General features: G+C 37.9%; 1 protein-coding gene across 1 annotated transcript in view; it reads left to right on the forward strand.

Moving 5' to 3' along the window:
* Nucleotides 1-13,517: 13,517 nt before the first annotated feature.
* The window catches only part of LOC119780440 (F-actin-capping protein subunit alpha-2), a 33,862-nt gene continuing 32,224 nt past the window's right edge, over nucleotides 13,518-15,155 (forward strand). Inside the window, exon 1 of the mRNA XM_038280480.1 lies at nucleotides 13,518-13,645. Coding sequence (XP_038136408.1) covers nucleotides 13,607-13,645 — 39 coding nt within the window. The 5' untranslated portion in view covers nucleotides 13,518-13,606. The remainder of the gene's footprint in view (nucleotides 13,646-15,155) is intronic.

Genomic DNA, 15,155 nt, shown 5'->3' on the forward strand with positions numbered 1-15,155 from the left:
AGGGTAGGGACCCTTTAACTTCTTTTGTCATGGCACTGATGGATGGATTTGGCAAAATTTTTTCACCTGCTTAGCTCTGCCCATCTCATCAGATCCACCATTTCCTGCTCCAGCTCAGCTTAGGCTGTGCTGGATGGGTCTGTATTCAGATGGCCCAGCCAAGAGGCTATCAGTGTCTTTTGTTGATCTTGTTCACTGCGTTCGGGACCTCTGTCTCCAAGTTATTCCTATAAATACAATAAATTTCAAATAGTCTGTTTTGCAAAAATCTTGTTCTGGAAGTGGCTTCAGGACAACTTAATATGAGCAGGGGTTGAGGAAAAAAAGTAATTTTAGCCATGTTGTCTGCGTTCTCCTCAATGTGGTACTTCTATCTCTCTCTCTCTCTCCACAGGATTTACGGGCAAAGAAAAGGAAGGTAGTAGTCTAAAAGTCTTTATACTAAGCACAGCAGGGAGGGTCTCATATGTCCCTATGTTTGTCACAGGGTCTGCAGCCTTTGGGTTTGCAAAGAAAACTTGCAGTGAAACAATGTCAAAAATTTATATCATGGCTTATAGCATGACACTGCAGACTGACTCCACCTAAGAAGGTGCTCCATACTACAAGGGAGCCATATAGTACTCTGCTTTTATGCATTTGCACCTTGTTTGCACCTCTTTGCCACTGCCATGTTTCTAATTCTATGGGACAAACATAATTCGTCCATCTGAAACATTTCATTTTCAGTTTAGTCTAAGAAATTCACCTTTTGCATTCTGGACCTAAAGACAACATCAGACCTTCCCCCTGGTGTTCTGCTCTCTCTAACAGTAGACCTTGACTGACCTTACCTCACTTCTTATTCCTTACAGAGCCACAATTGTGCATCACAAGAAGAGGTTGATTCTCAATTACCTAACAGTTTAACCTAAAGAAAGGTTAGATTTTTTAATAAATGCAAACTCATGAAAGATGGAATCCTTTCTCCTGTCTAGGACATAGAAGATTATGGCCTATTGATACAGACTATAATTACTTAGACATCCACCTTTACTGGATTCCATTAACCACAAGATGTTCTGTTGTTCCAGCCCTCGAGGCTTTTTAGGTTAGTTATCCCTCAAGATGGAACAAACACAGTCAGCAGTATTGGAGAAAAACTTTGTGAAAGACTTTTTCCTAACAGCTTTCGGACATACAGGCCTTTCTCTGTAGTCCTGTTGGTATGTGTGACTGTGTTTCCACTACAAAGCTGCTCTCATTTAATTTTACCTAAGGGCATTTGAATGTTAGCCTGAAGGAAGCTGTGAATGAATTTCTAACTCTTTAAATGCCAGACCATCCCTCTTCAAATTTACTCTTGTTTTGTTCTGCAGAGAAAGTGGGGCTTGAACTGTTGTAAATTTTTGCAAATTTTGCTTTGAAACTTTGACCACATTACAAACTTTGGCTAACTGGCCTGTGGTGTTTTTTGCTGACTGAAATGTTTTGCAAGTTTTTCATCACATGACTGCAAGAAGTCCATTTAGGTTAACAGACATGGCATATATAAACTAGCCAGGTTAACCTCTTGTGATGGGTGAATGGATATTAGCCTCTTTGTTTACTCATGTCACACCAGATTCAGAATTCAGAATCTGCAACTCAAATCGATCTAGCCAATAGTCAGGAACTCTGAGTGTTTGGTTTCACAACGGCTGCTATGAATTAGTTCAATTAATTTTGACTAGGTCCACTCAGAGTCAAGCGCATGTGCAACAAGTATGAAAAGCCATTATCAGTGGAGCACTGATTCAACAAGTCACCATGACAAGAGGAAACAGGAAGTGCCTATTTCACCCCACTGCAACTTGAGATTTTAATGCAGAAATGCAAAAAATATAAAATAAAAAAGGATAATGTGTCTAAAAGACAAAGAAACAGTGCTGCAGCTACAAAGGAGAAGAAGATCGTCTATTTGTAGATCACTAAAATAAGAATCTTCCTGATCAAAATCACTCTCCTAGAGCGAACTGTAATAATGTTTTTTAAATTAGATTTTTGTAGCAGAAACTGAATTTTAAAGAGTAAAAAACAAACAAAATTATACTAATATGAATTGAGTTTTATATATCTAGAAATGTTTACACATTTTAAGTGGCTGTTCATATATTTTGATAATCATACGGTAGATGATTATGTACGTGCAAGCCACTAAACTGGTTTACCAGTACAGTCCAGTATCCAAAAAATGGGGATGGTTCCGGCCGGTTGACTGAACAGAAGCAGCGGGGGCTTCCAGAGAGTTCCAGACATGGAAGGCTGCAGAGTTGGCTGGGAAACAGGGAGCTGAAATTGTAAATCTGAACAGGTGCATCTAATGAGGAACAGGGCAGAGCTAGACAGGTGAAGGAAATGAGCAATCAGGCCAGCCATCAGCACCCAAATCATGTCAGAAGACATCTATGACAGCAATTAAATCCTAAAGTACATTTAGAATGCAGAGACTTTAAGAATTGATGCTCACTGTTTGTTTGCCAGTTCTTTAAAATGCTGAACTCTTACATGTCTACCACTTGTCTCTGGAATCCCTGGAGGATCCAAACTGCCCCTTGGGAATCTCTAGTGTGCCATTAGAGAAAATTAACCAGCGAGGTACAACTGGTCAGAAAAGAGGTCACCTTTCTAGTTGAATTCTGTTTGATGATTGAAAAGACCTAAGAACAAAATATGACCACTCTATATAAGATCAAGATAAAAAAGAAAAAGTAGGTGGACCATTTTAACAAACCACAAAATTAAAATGTGTTTTAATGTTTGTAAAGCTTTTTTGCGAAACTATTGGCCTTACCTTTCTGTCTGACTGATGTTAATGAAGTTCACTCGCCTGAAGAAGGTCAAGGAGTCTAGTTTCATCCTAGATCGTCTAGATTGAAATATGTTGAAAGGATAATACATGTTTTGTCACTGATGCCAAAGACATGTTACCTACTTTGGCTTTGATAAAGCACTCACAATGTTGAGCCACAAAAATAATTTTTTTGTTTTCTGTTTTTTGTTTTCTTCTATTTATCCCATCCTTCTGACAGCCTGAGGAGTCTTTCTTTTCTTTTGTTTGACACATATTTTCCTTCCGATTATTATATTATTTGGGAAGATTTTAAATGTTGTGCTTCACAATTATGCAACCAAAGGTCAGCTGGGAAACTGACCAACCAGTGTGATCTTAGACACTAAAGATTGGGAAGCTCATGCACAAAAAAATTAAGCCATTTTAATCTTTATTTTGAAGATGATAGTTTGATACGGCCAGGTCTCCCTCGAAAAAGAGATTTTATCTCAAGGGACTTCCTGGTAAAATAAAGGTAAAATAAAAAATAAAATACCTAAACACCTATTCTACTACTCTCTGGCAAAATATCTGTTTTTGAAACATTTTGCTCATGATTAAGTGGTGATAATACAGTATGTATTAGGAGGAGTGTTGGCCTAGTGGTTAGAGCAGTGCACTTGTACTCTCAGAAGGTTGAAAGTACCCGGTTAGATTCCCACAGCCTGCACTTTGGGTCCCTAAGCAAGACCCTAAACCCCACACTGCTCCCTGGGTACTGCACAATAGCAGCCCTCCACTCCCCAAGAGGAAGAGAGTTAAATGCTGAGGTAGATTTCTCCAGCGTGAGATCAATACAGTTCAATTATGTCCACTATATATCAAATGATGAAGAATGTTGGTGATGCTTTGGAAAGAAGCTACCTTGCTACTGAGAAATAATGATCCCATAACCCTGCTCTTCTTTTCAGTCAAACTGATAGTGATTTTCAAATGATTTTAACTCTACTCCCTATAGCTATTCTAATTTGGTTTTGTTTAATTTGTAACCGCAGTGCTAGTCGGTAACATACAAAGTATTGGCTTCAGCAGCTCCCCGCGCTACCCTGATATTCTCGGGTTAGAGAAAAGAACTTCTACATCGGTTATCAAACATAACAAAATTCAAGGAAAAATTTTGTTTAATGAAGACTTTAAAATTCTAAATAATCAGTCAGTGTTAGCCTAGCTCTTTAAAACACATTGTGGCTGTGAAGCTAGATATATGGTACTGTTAGAGGTGTTTGACTCTGGCACATTTCTTTCTCTTTTAGCTTTATAATCTTAATAGATATTTAAGATCATTATAAAACATTTGAAAGGAGGAAAATATCTGGAGTATTTTGTGACTATCAGAAAGAGTTGCTGATGCATTCTTGGAGTATTGTTGGTTTGCTGTGCCACTTCCCTTCTGTTCAGCTCATTTGCAAATGTGGAATCAGAACTTCATCCAGGTCAACGTTGAACTGCCTTGAGATGACATGTGTTATGAACTGGCACAGTACCCTCATAATGTAATTAGAGTAATGAAAGTGCTTATTTTGATCCTTAAATCATTGAAGCATGTTAAGCTATGGCTGAAAAATGCTCTACCTGAGGTAGGAGAGAGATAGCATTTCCAGTATAGATCAGGTACAGACAATCTATTGTTCATACCCATTTATTCGCACTGTAAATAACTATAATTAGTGATCAAAATAAGTAAAGTTAGTCTATTTTCATAAGATACACTATATTGCCAAAAGTATTTGCTCACCTGCCTTGACTCACATATGAGCTTAAGTGACATCCCGTTCCTAATCCATAGGGTTCAATATGACGTCGGTCCACCCTTTGCAGCTAGAACAGCTTCAACTCTTCTGGGAAGGCTGTCCACAAGGTTTAGGAGTGTGTTTATGGGAATTTTTGACCATTCTTCCAGAAGCGCATTTGTGAGGTCGCACACTGATGTTGGACGAGAAGGCCTGGCTCTCAGTCTCCGCTCTAATTCATCCCAAAGGTGTTCTATCGGGTTGAGGTCAGGACTCTGTGCAGGCCAGTCAAGTTCATCCACACCAGACTCTGTCATCCATGTCTTTATGGACCTTGCTTTGTGCACTGGTGCACAGTCATGTTGGAAGAGGAAGGGGCCAGCTCCAAACTGTTCCCACAAAGTTGGGAGCATGGAATTGTCCAAAATGTCTTGGTATGCTGAAGCATTCAGAGTTCCTTTCACTGGAACTAAGGGGCCAAGCCCAGCTCCTGAAAAACAACCCCACACCATAATCCCCCCCTCCACCAAACTTTACACTTGGCACAATGCAGTCAGACAAGTACCGTTCTCCTGGCAACCGCCAAACCCAGACCCGTCCATCAGATTGCCAGATGGAGAAGCGCGATTCGTCACTCCAGAGAACGCGTCTCCACTGCTCTAGAGTCCAGTGGCGGCGTGCTTTACACCACCGCATCCGACGCTTTGCATTGCACTTGGTGATGTATGGCTTGGATGCAGCTGCTCGCCCATGGAAACCCATTCCATGAAGCTCTCTGCGCACTGTTCTTGAGCTACATGAAGTTTGGAGGTCTGTAGTGATTGACTCTGCAGAAAGTTGGCGACCTCTTCGCACTATGCGCGTCAGCATCCGCTGACCCCGCTCCGTCAGTTTACGTGGCCTACCACTTCGTGGCTGAGTTGCTGTCGTTCCCAAACACTTCCATTTTCTTATAATACAGCTGACAGTTGACTGTGGAATATTTAGGAGCGAGGAAATTTCACGACTGGATTTGTTGCACAGGTGGCATCCTATCACAGTTCCACGCTGGAATTCACTGAGCTCCTGAGAGCGACCCATTCTTTCACAAATGTTTGTAAAAACAGTCTGCATGCCTAGGTGCTTGAATTTATACACCTGTGGCCATGGAAGTGATTGGAACACCTGATTCCAATAATTTGGATGGGTGAGCAAATACTTTTGGCAATATAGTGTACAATCAACTGGCAAAACAGATGCATTTCTGGTTGCCCATGCACCAACGAGCTAATGGTATGGATTGTACCACTGATACGTATTGGGCAGCGATAAGATGGCCATTCCTTTAAAATGTTAAAATAAGACACTTCCAAAAAGGATGAATCTTTAGTGTTTCATACAGGAAAATTATTGGTGGTGCAATGCCTCCAACTCCCATTTCCAGCATAAATATTTATATGTTTGATAAAAACTCACGTCCAAATCCAATACTGACAGTCATTCAAAACTTTATAAATATATGATTCCATCAATTATTAGTTTTAGGAGATTCTACTGTCTTTGCTTCTTTTGATATCTGGGGCTCTTCTCTGTGTCCCTTGGCTCTTTGGGGTCTGGGTCTGGGTCCCCTCACTCCTGCTACTGAGCACATCTTTCTGCTTAAGAAGCATTATAAACCCTTTATAAACAGGCAAAACCATGCAGGTACACCACAGACTTTTGGGTCCAGGTGTTCATTAATACGCTGCTTAATACTAAGCTGCAGCTTCATGCACTCATAACATTGGGAAATCCTCATAGGATTGGTTTTGATATTTGTATACATGTATTTACTACGTGTCCATGGAATACACCCTCTTTTGTTATGGTTGATGTGTTGCTTTGTTTTTTTCTTTCCTATCAATTTTTGTAGGTGTGGAAGTATTCTGTATTTTATGTGTAGTTTTTTTCTTTCTACCTCTCCTTAATGTTTACTCGCTCTCCCTTTTCTCTCTGACTCAATGTCCATTACATGGGATTTTTCTCCAAAAGACACTTCTAAAAAGGTTTAATACATAAGTACCAAGGGAAGCCTAATGGCAACAGCCATGAAGGTCCACTTGTCAAATCAAATCTCTTGGGCTACTGTCCAGAACCAGGACAGCAATGCTCAGTGATGCATATGCAAACAGATAACATTTAAAGAAAAACAAAAATCATACCTTTCTGATTACATCAATTGTTAGTTTTAGAAGATTATCTGGTCTTTCTTGCTTTTAACCTGAAATCAAGGACCTAAAAAGGAATCTACGGCAGGTGAAACAGACTTTCAGCCACATTACCAATGTGTTAAAATTAAAATATAAAAATAATAGAAATACTTATACTGTTAAGAGGGAAAACAGATTAGAAGGAAGGAATACTCAAGCATAAAGCGCAAACAGAGAGATGTCTACTATCATGCTTTATCTTTGTCCCGAGGATTAAACTGTCTTTGCAGAAAACCACGTTAAGCCCGAGCTAACAAAAACAGGGGGCACGTCTGACTCTGCTGTTTGACCCAAACATCCAGCTCCCTGCAGTCGTAACAGGCTTGTTTCGTCTTTCATCCCTCCAGGCTTTCAATTTTTCACTCAGCTCCCTTCAAAGCTGCCAGTCTGCCCTGATCCACCTCTTACTGGGACACAAAGCGAGCTGGATCAGGGCTTGTCAGCAGTGGGATTCCATCTTACAAATGCAGCAAAGATGGAGTTTTTAACTATTTCTAAAGAAAACAACCTTTTCTGAATTTATTGTAATCTGTAAATTAACTGAATGTAGCTCCAACACATTAACCCATACACCCACAACACAGCCTCTCCCTTCCCTCACACTAAGCCTTCTTAAAATCAACAATGACAAGGCTTCATTTCTGCTCTATAGTTCAATTTTTGTTCAACTGTTTTTAATGTTTTTTTTTGTTTGTTTTTGTATTTTTTATTTTATTTTATTTTACTTATTTATTTTTTTTTCCTACTTGCTTTGATTCTGTTTTATTTTTTAGTTTTATTTCAACATGTAAAGCGCTTTGCATTGTCTTTGTACAAAATTGCGCTATACAAATAAATTTGCCTTGCCTTGCTTTGCCTCCTTTGATTGTTTTGCACTCCAGTGTATTTCAAAATTTGATGTCTGTTCCTCTCTCCCTCTGTGAGTGATGCCTGTCAGACACACAATAAAGAGGAATTGTATGCAAATCTTGAGAGAAAACCAGTAAAGTTCAAAAGGAATATTTTCCTCAGGAGTCATCGGGTGAGTCAGCAGCATCAGAGGAGTCACTGATCAGGAAAGCATACTCTTCTGGAGGAATCAACCCACATGTATGCACAGCAACACAGGCGTTACCAGAACGTGTTGGAAAATTAACCTGAACACTTCCGAAGAGGGTGTTACTGGATGAGTATCAGTGTAACACACACAGTGAAACGCCACTCTGACCTACTGACTCAGTTCACGGCCATTAATCTGTTAATGAGTTCTGGCTCTAGTGAGGGAGGGTAATGGCACTAGCTGGTGGTCTGCACCAATAATACACATATGCAACCCCAGAGCTGTTGGTGTTTGAGTTCTCAGTGCCCTTTGCTGATTCTGCAGCAATTTTGTTCACTCAATCAAAAATTATTTTTAAGACATTAAAAATACACTTATTTATGGATTTTTTTTATTTCTGGTTGCCAGCATTCATAACAATCAAGTGTACAAAAACGTAAGCTCTTTCCAGGAACATACATTTTTTTTTAGAAAATATTCAACTTGTCTTGAACTTCATTTACAGGTGGGAGTAACAACAGTTTGATAAAAAATGCAGAATAAGAATAAGATTAATATATATATTTTTTTTAAGATCAAGGCCAAAACAGAACACCTGAGTATTTGTGAAACCATGGGCAAACAATTCAAACCTGGAAACTTCTGCTTTTCCCACTAACATTAAAACCAGTTTTAAAAGATTAATCATATTTCAGAATGTTTGGCTTATTCGAAGTAGTGAAATTTTTTTCTTTGCGAAAACCTTTCATCAGAAGAAAAAAATGAAACACGTGATGTGAACTTTGAGGTATTTGTCATGAGTCCAGCCGCTGCAGAAGGTCTTGGATCAGCATCAAACATGAAGCTTTTCATAACCTGCAAAGTTTGATGTATATTTACGTTTATAAAACAGAATGTAAAACAATACCTGCTCTAATCTACTTTAGTCTCTTGTGTTGATCTACCTCATAAAAGAAATTACTGAAGCTTCTCCCTGTAAAGTAACAGTTCATATCACAGCTTTAACCATATAAGTATACGTCTTTCTTGCAGGTGTTGTTACATAAATTAATTTCAGTTTTCAACTCCAAGGCTCTCATACAACACAAGATATCATCTGGATGTGAGTCTATGTTGCAGCTTGGGCTTTAATGTATTGCCAAGAAGGCTGAAGAACAGAGAGAGATACACAAATAACTCATCGTGCCATTGCAAAAAAGATACAGAGTTAGGCCATTCTTAATCTATAAACCTTTCATCATTCTGCACCTTTAATGCTCGGCTGCTTTTGTGTCTTTTCAGGCTTCTGGAGAAGTATTGTCTGATGGAGAGCAGTGTAATGAGTATCCAGGGTGACTAACTGGTGGCAAAGCGAGTCACAGAGGAGAGAAACTGTATTCTCAAAGCTCCAGTTCGCTGCCATATGGGATGAGTAGCTCAGGTATCCCATAAAAGACTCCACTGCAGGTGGATGCAGCTCTGGGCAAATGAAAGGGTTTATTATTCAATGTCTCAGTTTGATCTATCTTTAGGTCATCATCTTGGAAATAAAGTAATGCTGCATGGCTCATTTTGGCGGGAAGGCAGAGCTGACTCGTTACCTTCAAGGAGGCTGTTTTCAACAAGCAGGGATAATATTTAATATCATCACTGTTTAGTAGAAGTAATATGAGCAGCAATATGAAGGGATCCCCCACAAGCATAGACCTGGAATGTTTGCCTCATACAAACAACTTTACTCCACAACAGAGACTCCTTTCCTGATGATCTCACAATCCTGTTGCCTTTTTATCATTTGCTTAATAAACCTTTTAAGAAAACTCCTTTGTGCCCATGATTGTGCCTGCTTAATTGTCAAATCTGTTCTGTGATATTGATTCCCAGAACTATATCTGAAAAACAGAAAACGGGGGGGGGGGGGGGGGGGGGGGCGGGATTTAGAGACAACAACATTTCTATTGCTCATCAAGGAGGATGCAATCGATTGGTTTTCCTTAGAAAACGTTTATGATGAATTGTCTTGCAATGGTTACAACACTTGTTGCAATGATCCCAAACTGGAAAGTTACTCAAAATCCAGTCAAGTTCGGCTGCAGTGCTAGATGTGCAAGTACCAGAGGTGTGTAGTAGCTAGTTTTAAGTCGCATTTACGCTGTCGCATTTAATTGAGTAACCTTTTGAAAATAAATTACTTTTAGGAGTAGCTTTAAAGCATTGTACTTTTACTTGAGTAGAAATATGAAAGTATAACTACTCTTGAGTAAAATTCCTGGCTTCCAGCTTGTTTTAAACAGATAAGCACCATTAAGAGAGAGTATTTATTTGTGCTAAAGGCTTAATGGTCAAATGTTATTTTTTTTTTATCTGCTGAGTCTGCCGCATCATTTAAAGGTGGAGTAAAAATACTGTAAACATCATACTCTAATAAAACATATTCCTATGTACTCCATCTAATGATTTTGTAAGTTTTATAACTCAAAACTTTTACATTCTATACCTATTTTTTTGTGTAATTACTTTGTGTTATATGTTATACTGCAATCAGTTGTTATAGTTACTCACTACTTGAGTAGCTTTTCCCAAATACTTTTGCTTGAGTTATTTATTTAAAGGCTTTACTACAGTAAAAACATGATCTACTGTTACGTAAGTACTAATTTTGGGTACTCTACCCACCTCTGGCAAGTACTAGGGCACGTAATGATTCCATGGATGGAGGTGATTTTTACACATTTCATTACTGTGGAACTGACTGATGTGGGAATGAGGGGTTGCTAGATTATTATGATGTCAATTTCTTTCAAGAAAAGTTTTATAAATAGTTAAAATGTCTGTGCTCTTAAAAATCTGTTTTTCAAACTGGTTTTTAGTTTGTCATGATTATCTCAATAGGCTTTGTTTGCTATGTTAATTGGTGATGTTTGAAGAAAAAAACAAAAAACAAATTTAATTGTGTTATTTTGGGTTGTCTATATTATTGGATAATAATTTTATCTCTCTTTTCAGAGAGAGTAAAATTCCAACTCAGTTGTTAATCAGGTTTAATATTATATACATATTTTGAATAATACACTCATTCAGACAAAATATAAAAGCTGCTTTGAAAATAAACAGATTTATCACATGTTGCTGACATCCTAGGGATGAGGTCGCTTGCAATGGTTGGCTTTTTTTAATGAACATGGTGAAAAATCTTTTACAGGTTACCTTATTTAAAGGGTATATAGATGTAAATTTAATATATAAATAATTGGTTGGTTTAAGCCAAATTATCTCAATGTAACAGAGTAGAGAAAAAAAGTGTTCCACTCTCCCCTAATTTTTTCACTAGATTAACACTAGAAGTCCCGGAGAATTCCAGTTTTCCTGCAAGCCCCCCTCCCCTCTTCAGGTTTGTGCGTTCACTCTACCTTGCTAACTGTCCCTATTGTAATGCAAATAACCTGTGATCTGACCACATATCACTACATGATATCATTACATGAGACTGGATAAAGACTGAAACACACTGGCATCAGAACAAGAGCATGTTCCAAGGACTTTTCATTACCTGCCCCTGCAACATCAGACCTTTTTGCAGGAATAACTTGATAAGTCATATCTAAATCTTTTCTTTAGGCAAACCTATTGAACAACCAGATATCATACGGGTCCTAGTTCCTGAGCTGAGAACAGGTCATAACCATGCTTTTCCAACAAGGCAAGGCAGAGCCTATTTATATTGTCCGTTCACCAACAGACTCATTTATATTGCAAAGCTCACTATGTGAAAGAAAGAACAACTTAGAGAATAAGTGTATTTTGTCTGTTCTCGCCTTTTCACATTATTCAACATTTCAGCTTAGAGAATGACAAAGAGTATGATTTCAGTATAGCCGTAACATTTATTTCACCCAAGGAATACCACTATATATGAAGCTATGATTGTCCCATTTAGCAGTTTTTACAAACCCAAGGTGAGTCCTTCCTGCATTTGTGACAGTTATACTTTGTGCAGTGCACACAACGAAAGTGCTGTGGTTTCTGTTGCAGAGATTGCACATCTGGCCTGCTTATAATAACAATGAAACAATCTCAAAAAATAGAGTTTAGCACATATTCTGAAAGTAAGAGTTTTAGTATGAACTAGGTGAGGTTATCTATGTGTGCTACAAGTTTGGGGGCATTACAATGATCTATAGTGTAATTATTGGCTATTATGTGCTTATAATAGCAATGTTTGGGGGCACTACCATGATCAATAGTGTAATTATTGGCTATTATATGCTTATAATAACAAAGTTGTTGTTCACAATAACCGATGAATACCATCCTCAGTAAAATTCTTTTTTAACAGTGAAATCTACTATAAGCTGTGTTATTTCGCCACCTAGCGGCGAATGATGTAACTCAAACTCTGAGCCATGATCTGTGGACTGCAGGCTCTTTACAATATAAACTACAGTACATAAGAATCGGTTCTACTAAGTTTTTGTGCAAAAAAATAAAAAAATAAAAAAAAAAGAGAGAAGAGAAATAACTTTACGTCGGATTTTACAGCATGGAGGAAATAGTAAAAATATATAAGCTTTTAAAGAATTAAAAAGGTATGAAATGAACAGAGAATGAGACCACAAACTTTACATTTATTTCAACTTAGATTTTAAATAAAAATATAAATATCAAAACAGCTGTTAGAAACTTAGACATTTACCAAAGTCCCATTTAGAACAAGATGGATCATATTAAGAGCTCTACAACTGGCAGGTTGGCTAAAACTTACAGCCTTCAGATTACAGCATAAATACATTTGAGCAAAGTTATTTTGTTTTAAAAGTTTATTCTGTGAAACCATTTAAATAAGTAAAATAAAATCCCATTTAGATATCAGGATACAATGCACATTAGAAGAACTATAAAAAATAGTGAATGAGAATTTTTAAATAATCTCAATCTAAACAATGGACTATAAATATTTTAGTTGTTGATCTTAAGTGTTCTTTTATTCAGGGCTGAGCTTCAGTCTGTGAAATCCTGTTTTATCTGCTGAACCAGAAATGTTGTGATGATGATTGTAGTGGCGATTGTTTGTCAAACCAAACATCCAATAAAGTTCCAATAAGCCACTTTAGGCACTGGGGTCATGTTTTCTTGACGCAGGCAAAAGAAGTTGAAGTCCAAAGACTCCTAGATGACTTGCAGAGACACATCAGTTTCTCTTTACCCCATAAAACACAAAAATAATTTCTGCTTTAATTCTGTACTTATTATCTTTAATGTTAGTATATTGATGTGCATAATTAACCACAGTATTTTGTTTGTCAAGTAATTGTTAATATATGAAAAATGTAAATGTTTGAATATTCCAATTAAGAGTATTACTGTTGCCACCATCTATATTAGAGGGAAATAAATGGTAGGGGTGGCCACAGGGGTGGTTGGCTAAGGGTGGCCATGGCCACCCCTGGCCCCCCATCTAGCTCCACCCCTGGGTAAAGATGACAAAAGCTTTAATGACCCTCTAGGGATTGCGTCAAACATAACAGCATATTCTTTAGGGGTAACAGGAAATTGGAAGAGTGACATAGTCAGAATAAGACAATAAATGACCATTTGGATTTAGTAATTGCCTTACAAGTAATATTCCCCTATCAAACAATTTTCTATAAAAGATTGTCTTATTTTTGTATTTAATGTCTTCATTATTCCAGATATATGATGAGCGCGAGCCTTCAGCCGGGAAGCCGCCCATGCGCTGACGTCACGAGGCTCTGACAAGCTGGTGGTGCCGGAAGAAAAGATGGCGGATCATGAGGAGCAGCTATCCGACGAGGAGAAGGTAATATTGTGTTAAAGGACGGGTTAATAGTCTAAGAGGAAAACGGACAGTTTCAGCTTATAATCGTGTTTCTTAGAAACTTTTTGCGTGAACCTTAGCGTCGAACGGCGTGACGGACTTTGGAGAATAAACTCGGGCCGCAGAGCAGCCGCTACTGCTGCTGCTTTATTATTTTTAGCTCAACTTCCGCTCGTTTGCGAATCTCTTACAGAGGGGCTCCATGTACGGTCCTGACTCAAAATAGGAACCGTCAACATATTAGAAATTCACCTGAGCTCGGTTTCTGCTCGGTGGGCCCTCCGGTGGCCCTCCGGGTTCTCTGGTTCCTGCTGTTGTGGAAGTTTTGCTAGCTTGGTTCGGTCATGTAGCCTAGCTGCGCCCTGCTAATAGAGAGCCTGACTTCCTAATAAACACGCCCTACCCTTTTTATCACCGCTTTTCTTTAAGACAGAAATTCAAAGTGATGCACTGCTGGGTAGTTTTCTTTAAAACATAATGTTTGTAGACTTATAGGAAAGCTGCCGGGTGTGGTTTACCGAGAGGAAGCAAGCAGAAGTAAGAAGTGCTCAGAAATCTTCACACCATCATCAGTGAAGTTTAACGTCTGTGCTGCACTCCTTTTTTAGGCATATTTTTCACTCTTTCGGGTTATGTTTAAAATTCAACGGTTTAAATACAAATAATTGTCTCTACAGTTTAAACCATATAAAATATTTTAACAACAGTTTAATTTGGTGTTTTAAATATCCAGATATACTTAGTTTAGGTAAGTACATGTATCGCCTAGTTTGCACTTCCTCACAATACAGAATTATACATAGTCTGTGTCTAGTTTTGGTTTCATGCAACATCATTTAAAATGGGCTAAAAGTTGTCTTTATTCAACCTATCTGTGGAAAATTGCTACATTTACTGTAAATGGAAAGACCAGCTTTCTGATTGATATTAAAGAAGAATTTTTAACATATTTCAACAATATACAAAAAAAAAGGAAAATGGAAGCATGATTGCAAGTATTCTGTTATGACTAAATTCTCCATTCTGAGATCAATAAAGTCAATCAATAAAAGTCCTAGGCAAAAAAAAAAAAAAGGGACACAAAATGAACTTAAAACTAAGATTAAGATAATAAATCACAAGATGGTCAAGTTATAATCAATGCATCAAAATTAATAAAAACATATCTGGGCATTCGGGTGGATTAATTATCCACCAAACTGATGCTCTAAATAGTTTGACATAAAAAAATTGCTGTGTGAATATAAGTTCTGCAGCTAACATTAATTTAGTCAGATAATGTTTTCATTAATGGCTAAATGATGTTATAAGTGCAACATCGTTCACAAATACGGAGGATCATATTTCTGTTTTGAGGGCAGGTTTCAAATGTTGTCACTGCGTCTGTGGATGGAAAACTAAACTCAGCTTCAAATTCATCAGTTTGTTTGTTTTTCATTTAAAAAAGATGATTCAATGAGGCATAAACTGATTTGTTTTTATTCCTTTTTAA

This window comes from Cyprinodon tularosa, unplaced genomic scaffold (assembly GCF_016077235.1).
Source record: "Cyprinodon tularosa strain WSP-4 unplaced genomic scaffold, ASM1607723v1 ctg160, whole genome shotgun sequence".
Taxonomy (NCBI): Eukaryota; Metazoa; Chordata; class Actinopteri; order Cyprinodontiformes; family Cyprinodontidae; genus Cyprinodon; species Cyprinodon tularosa.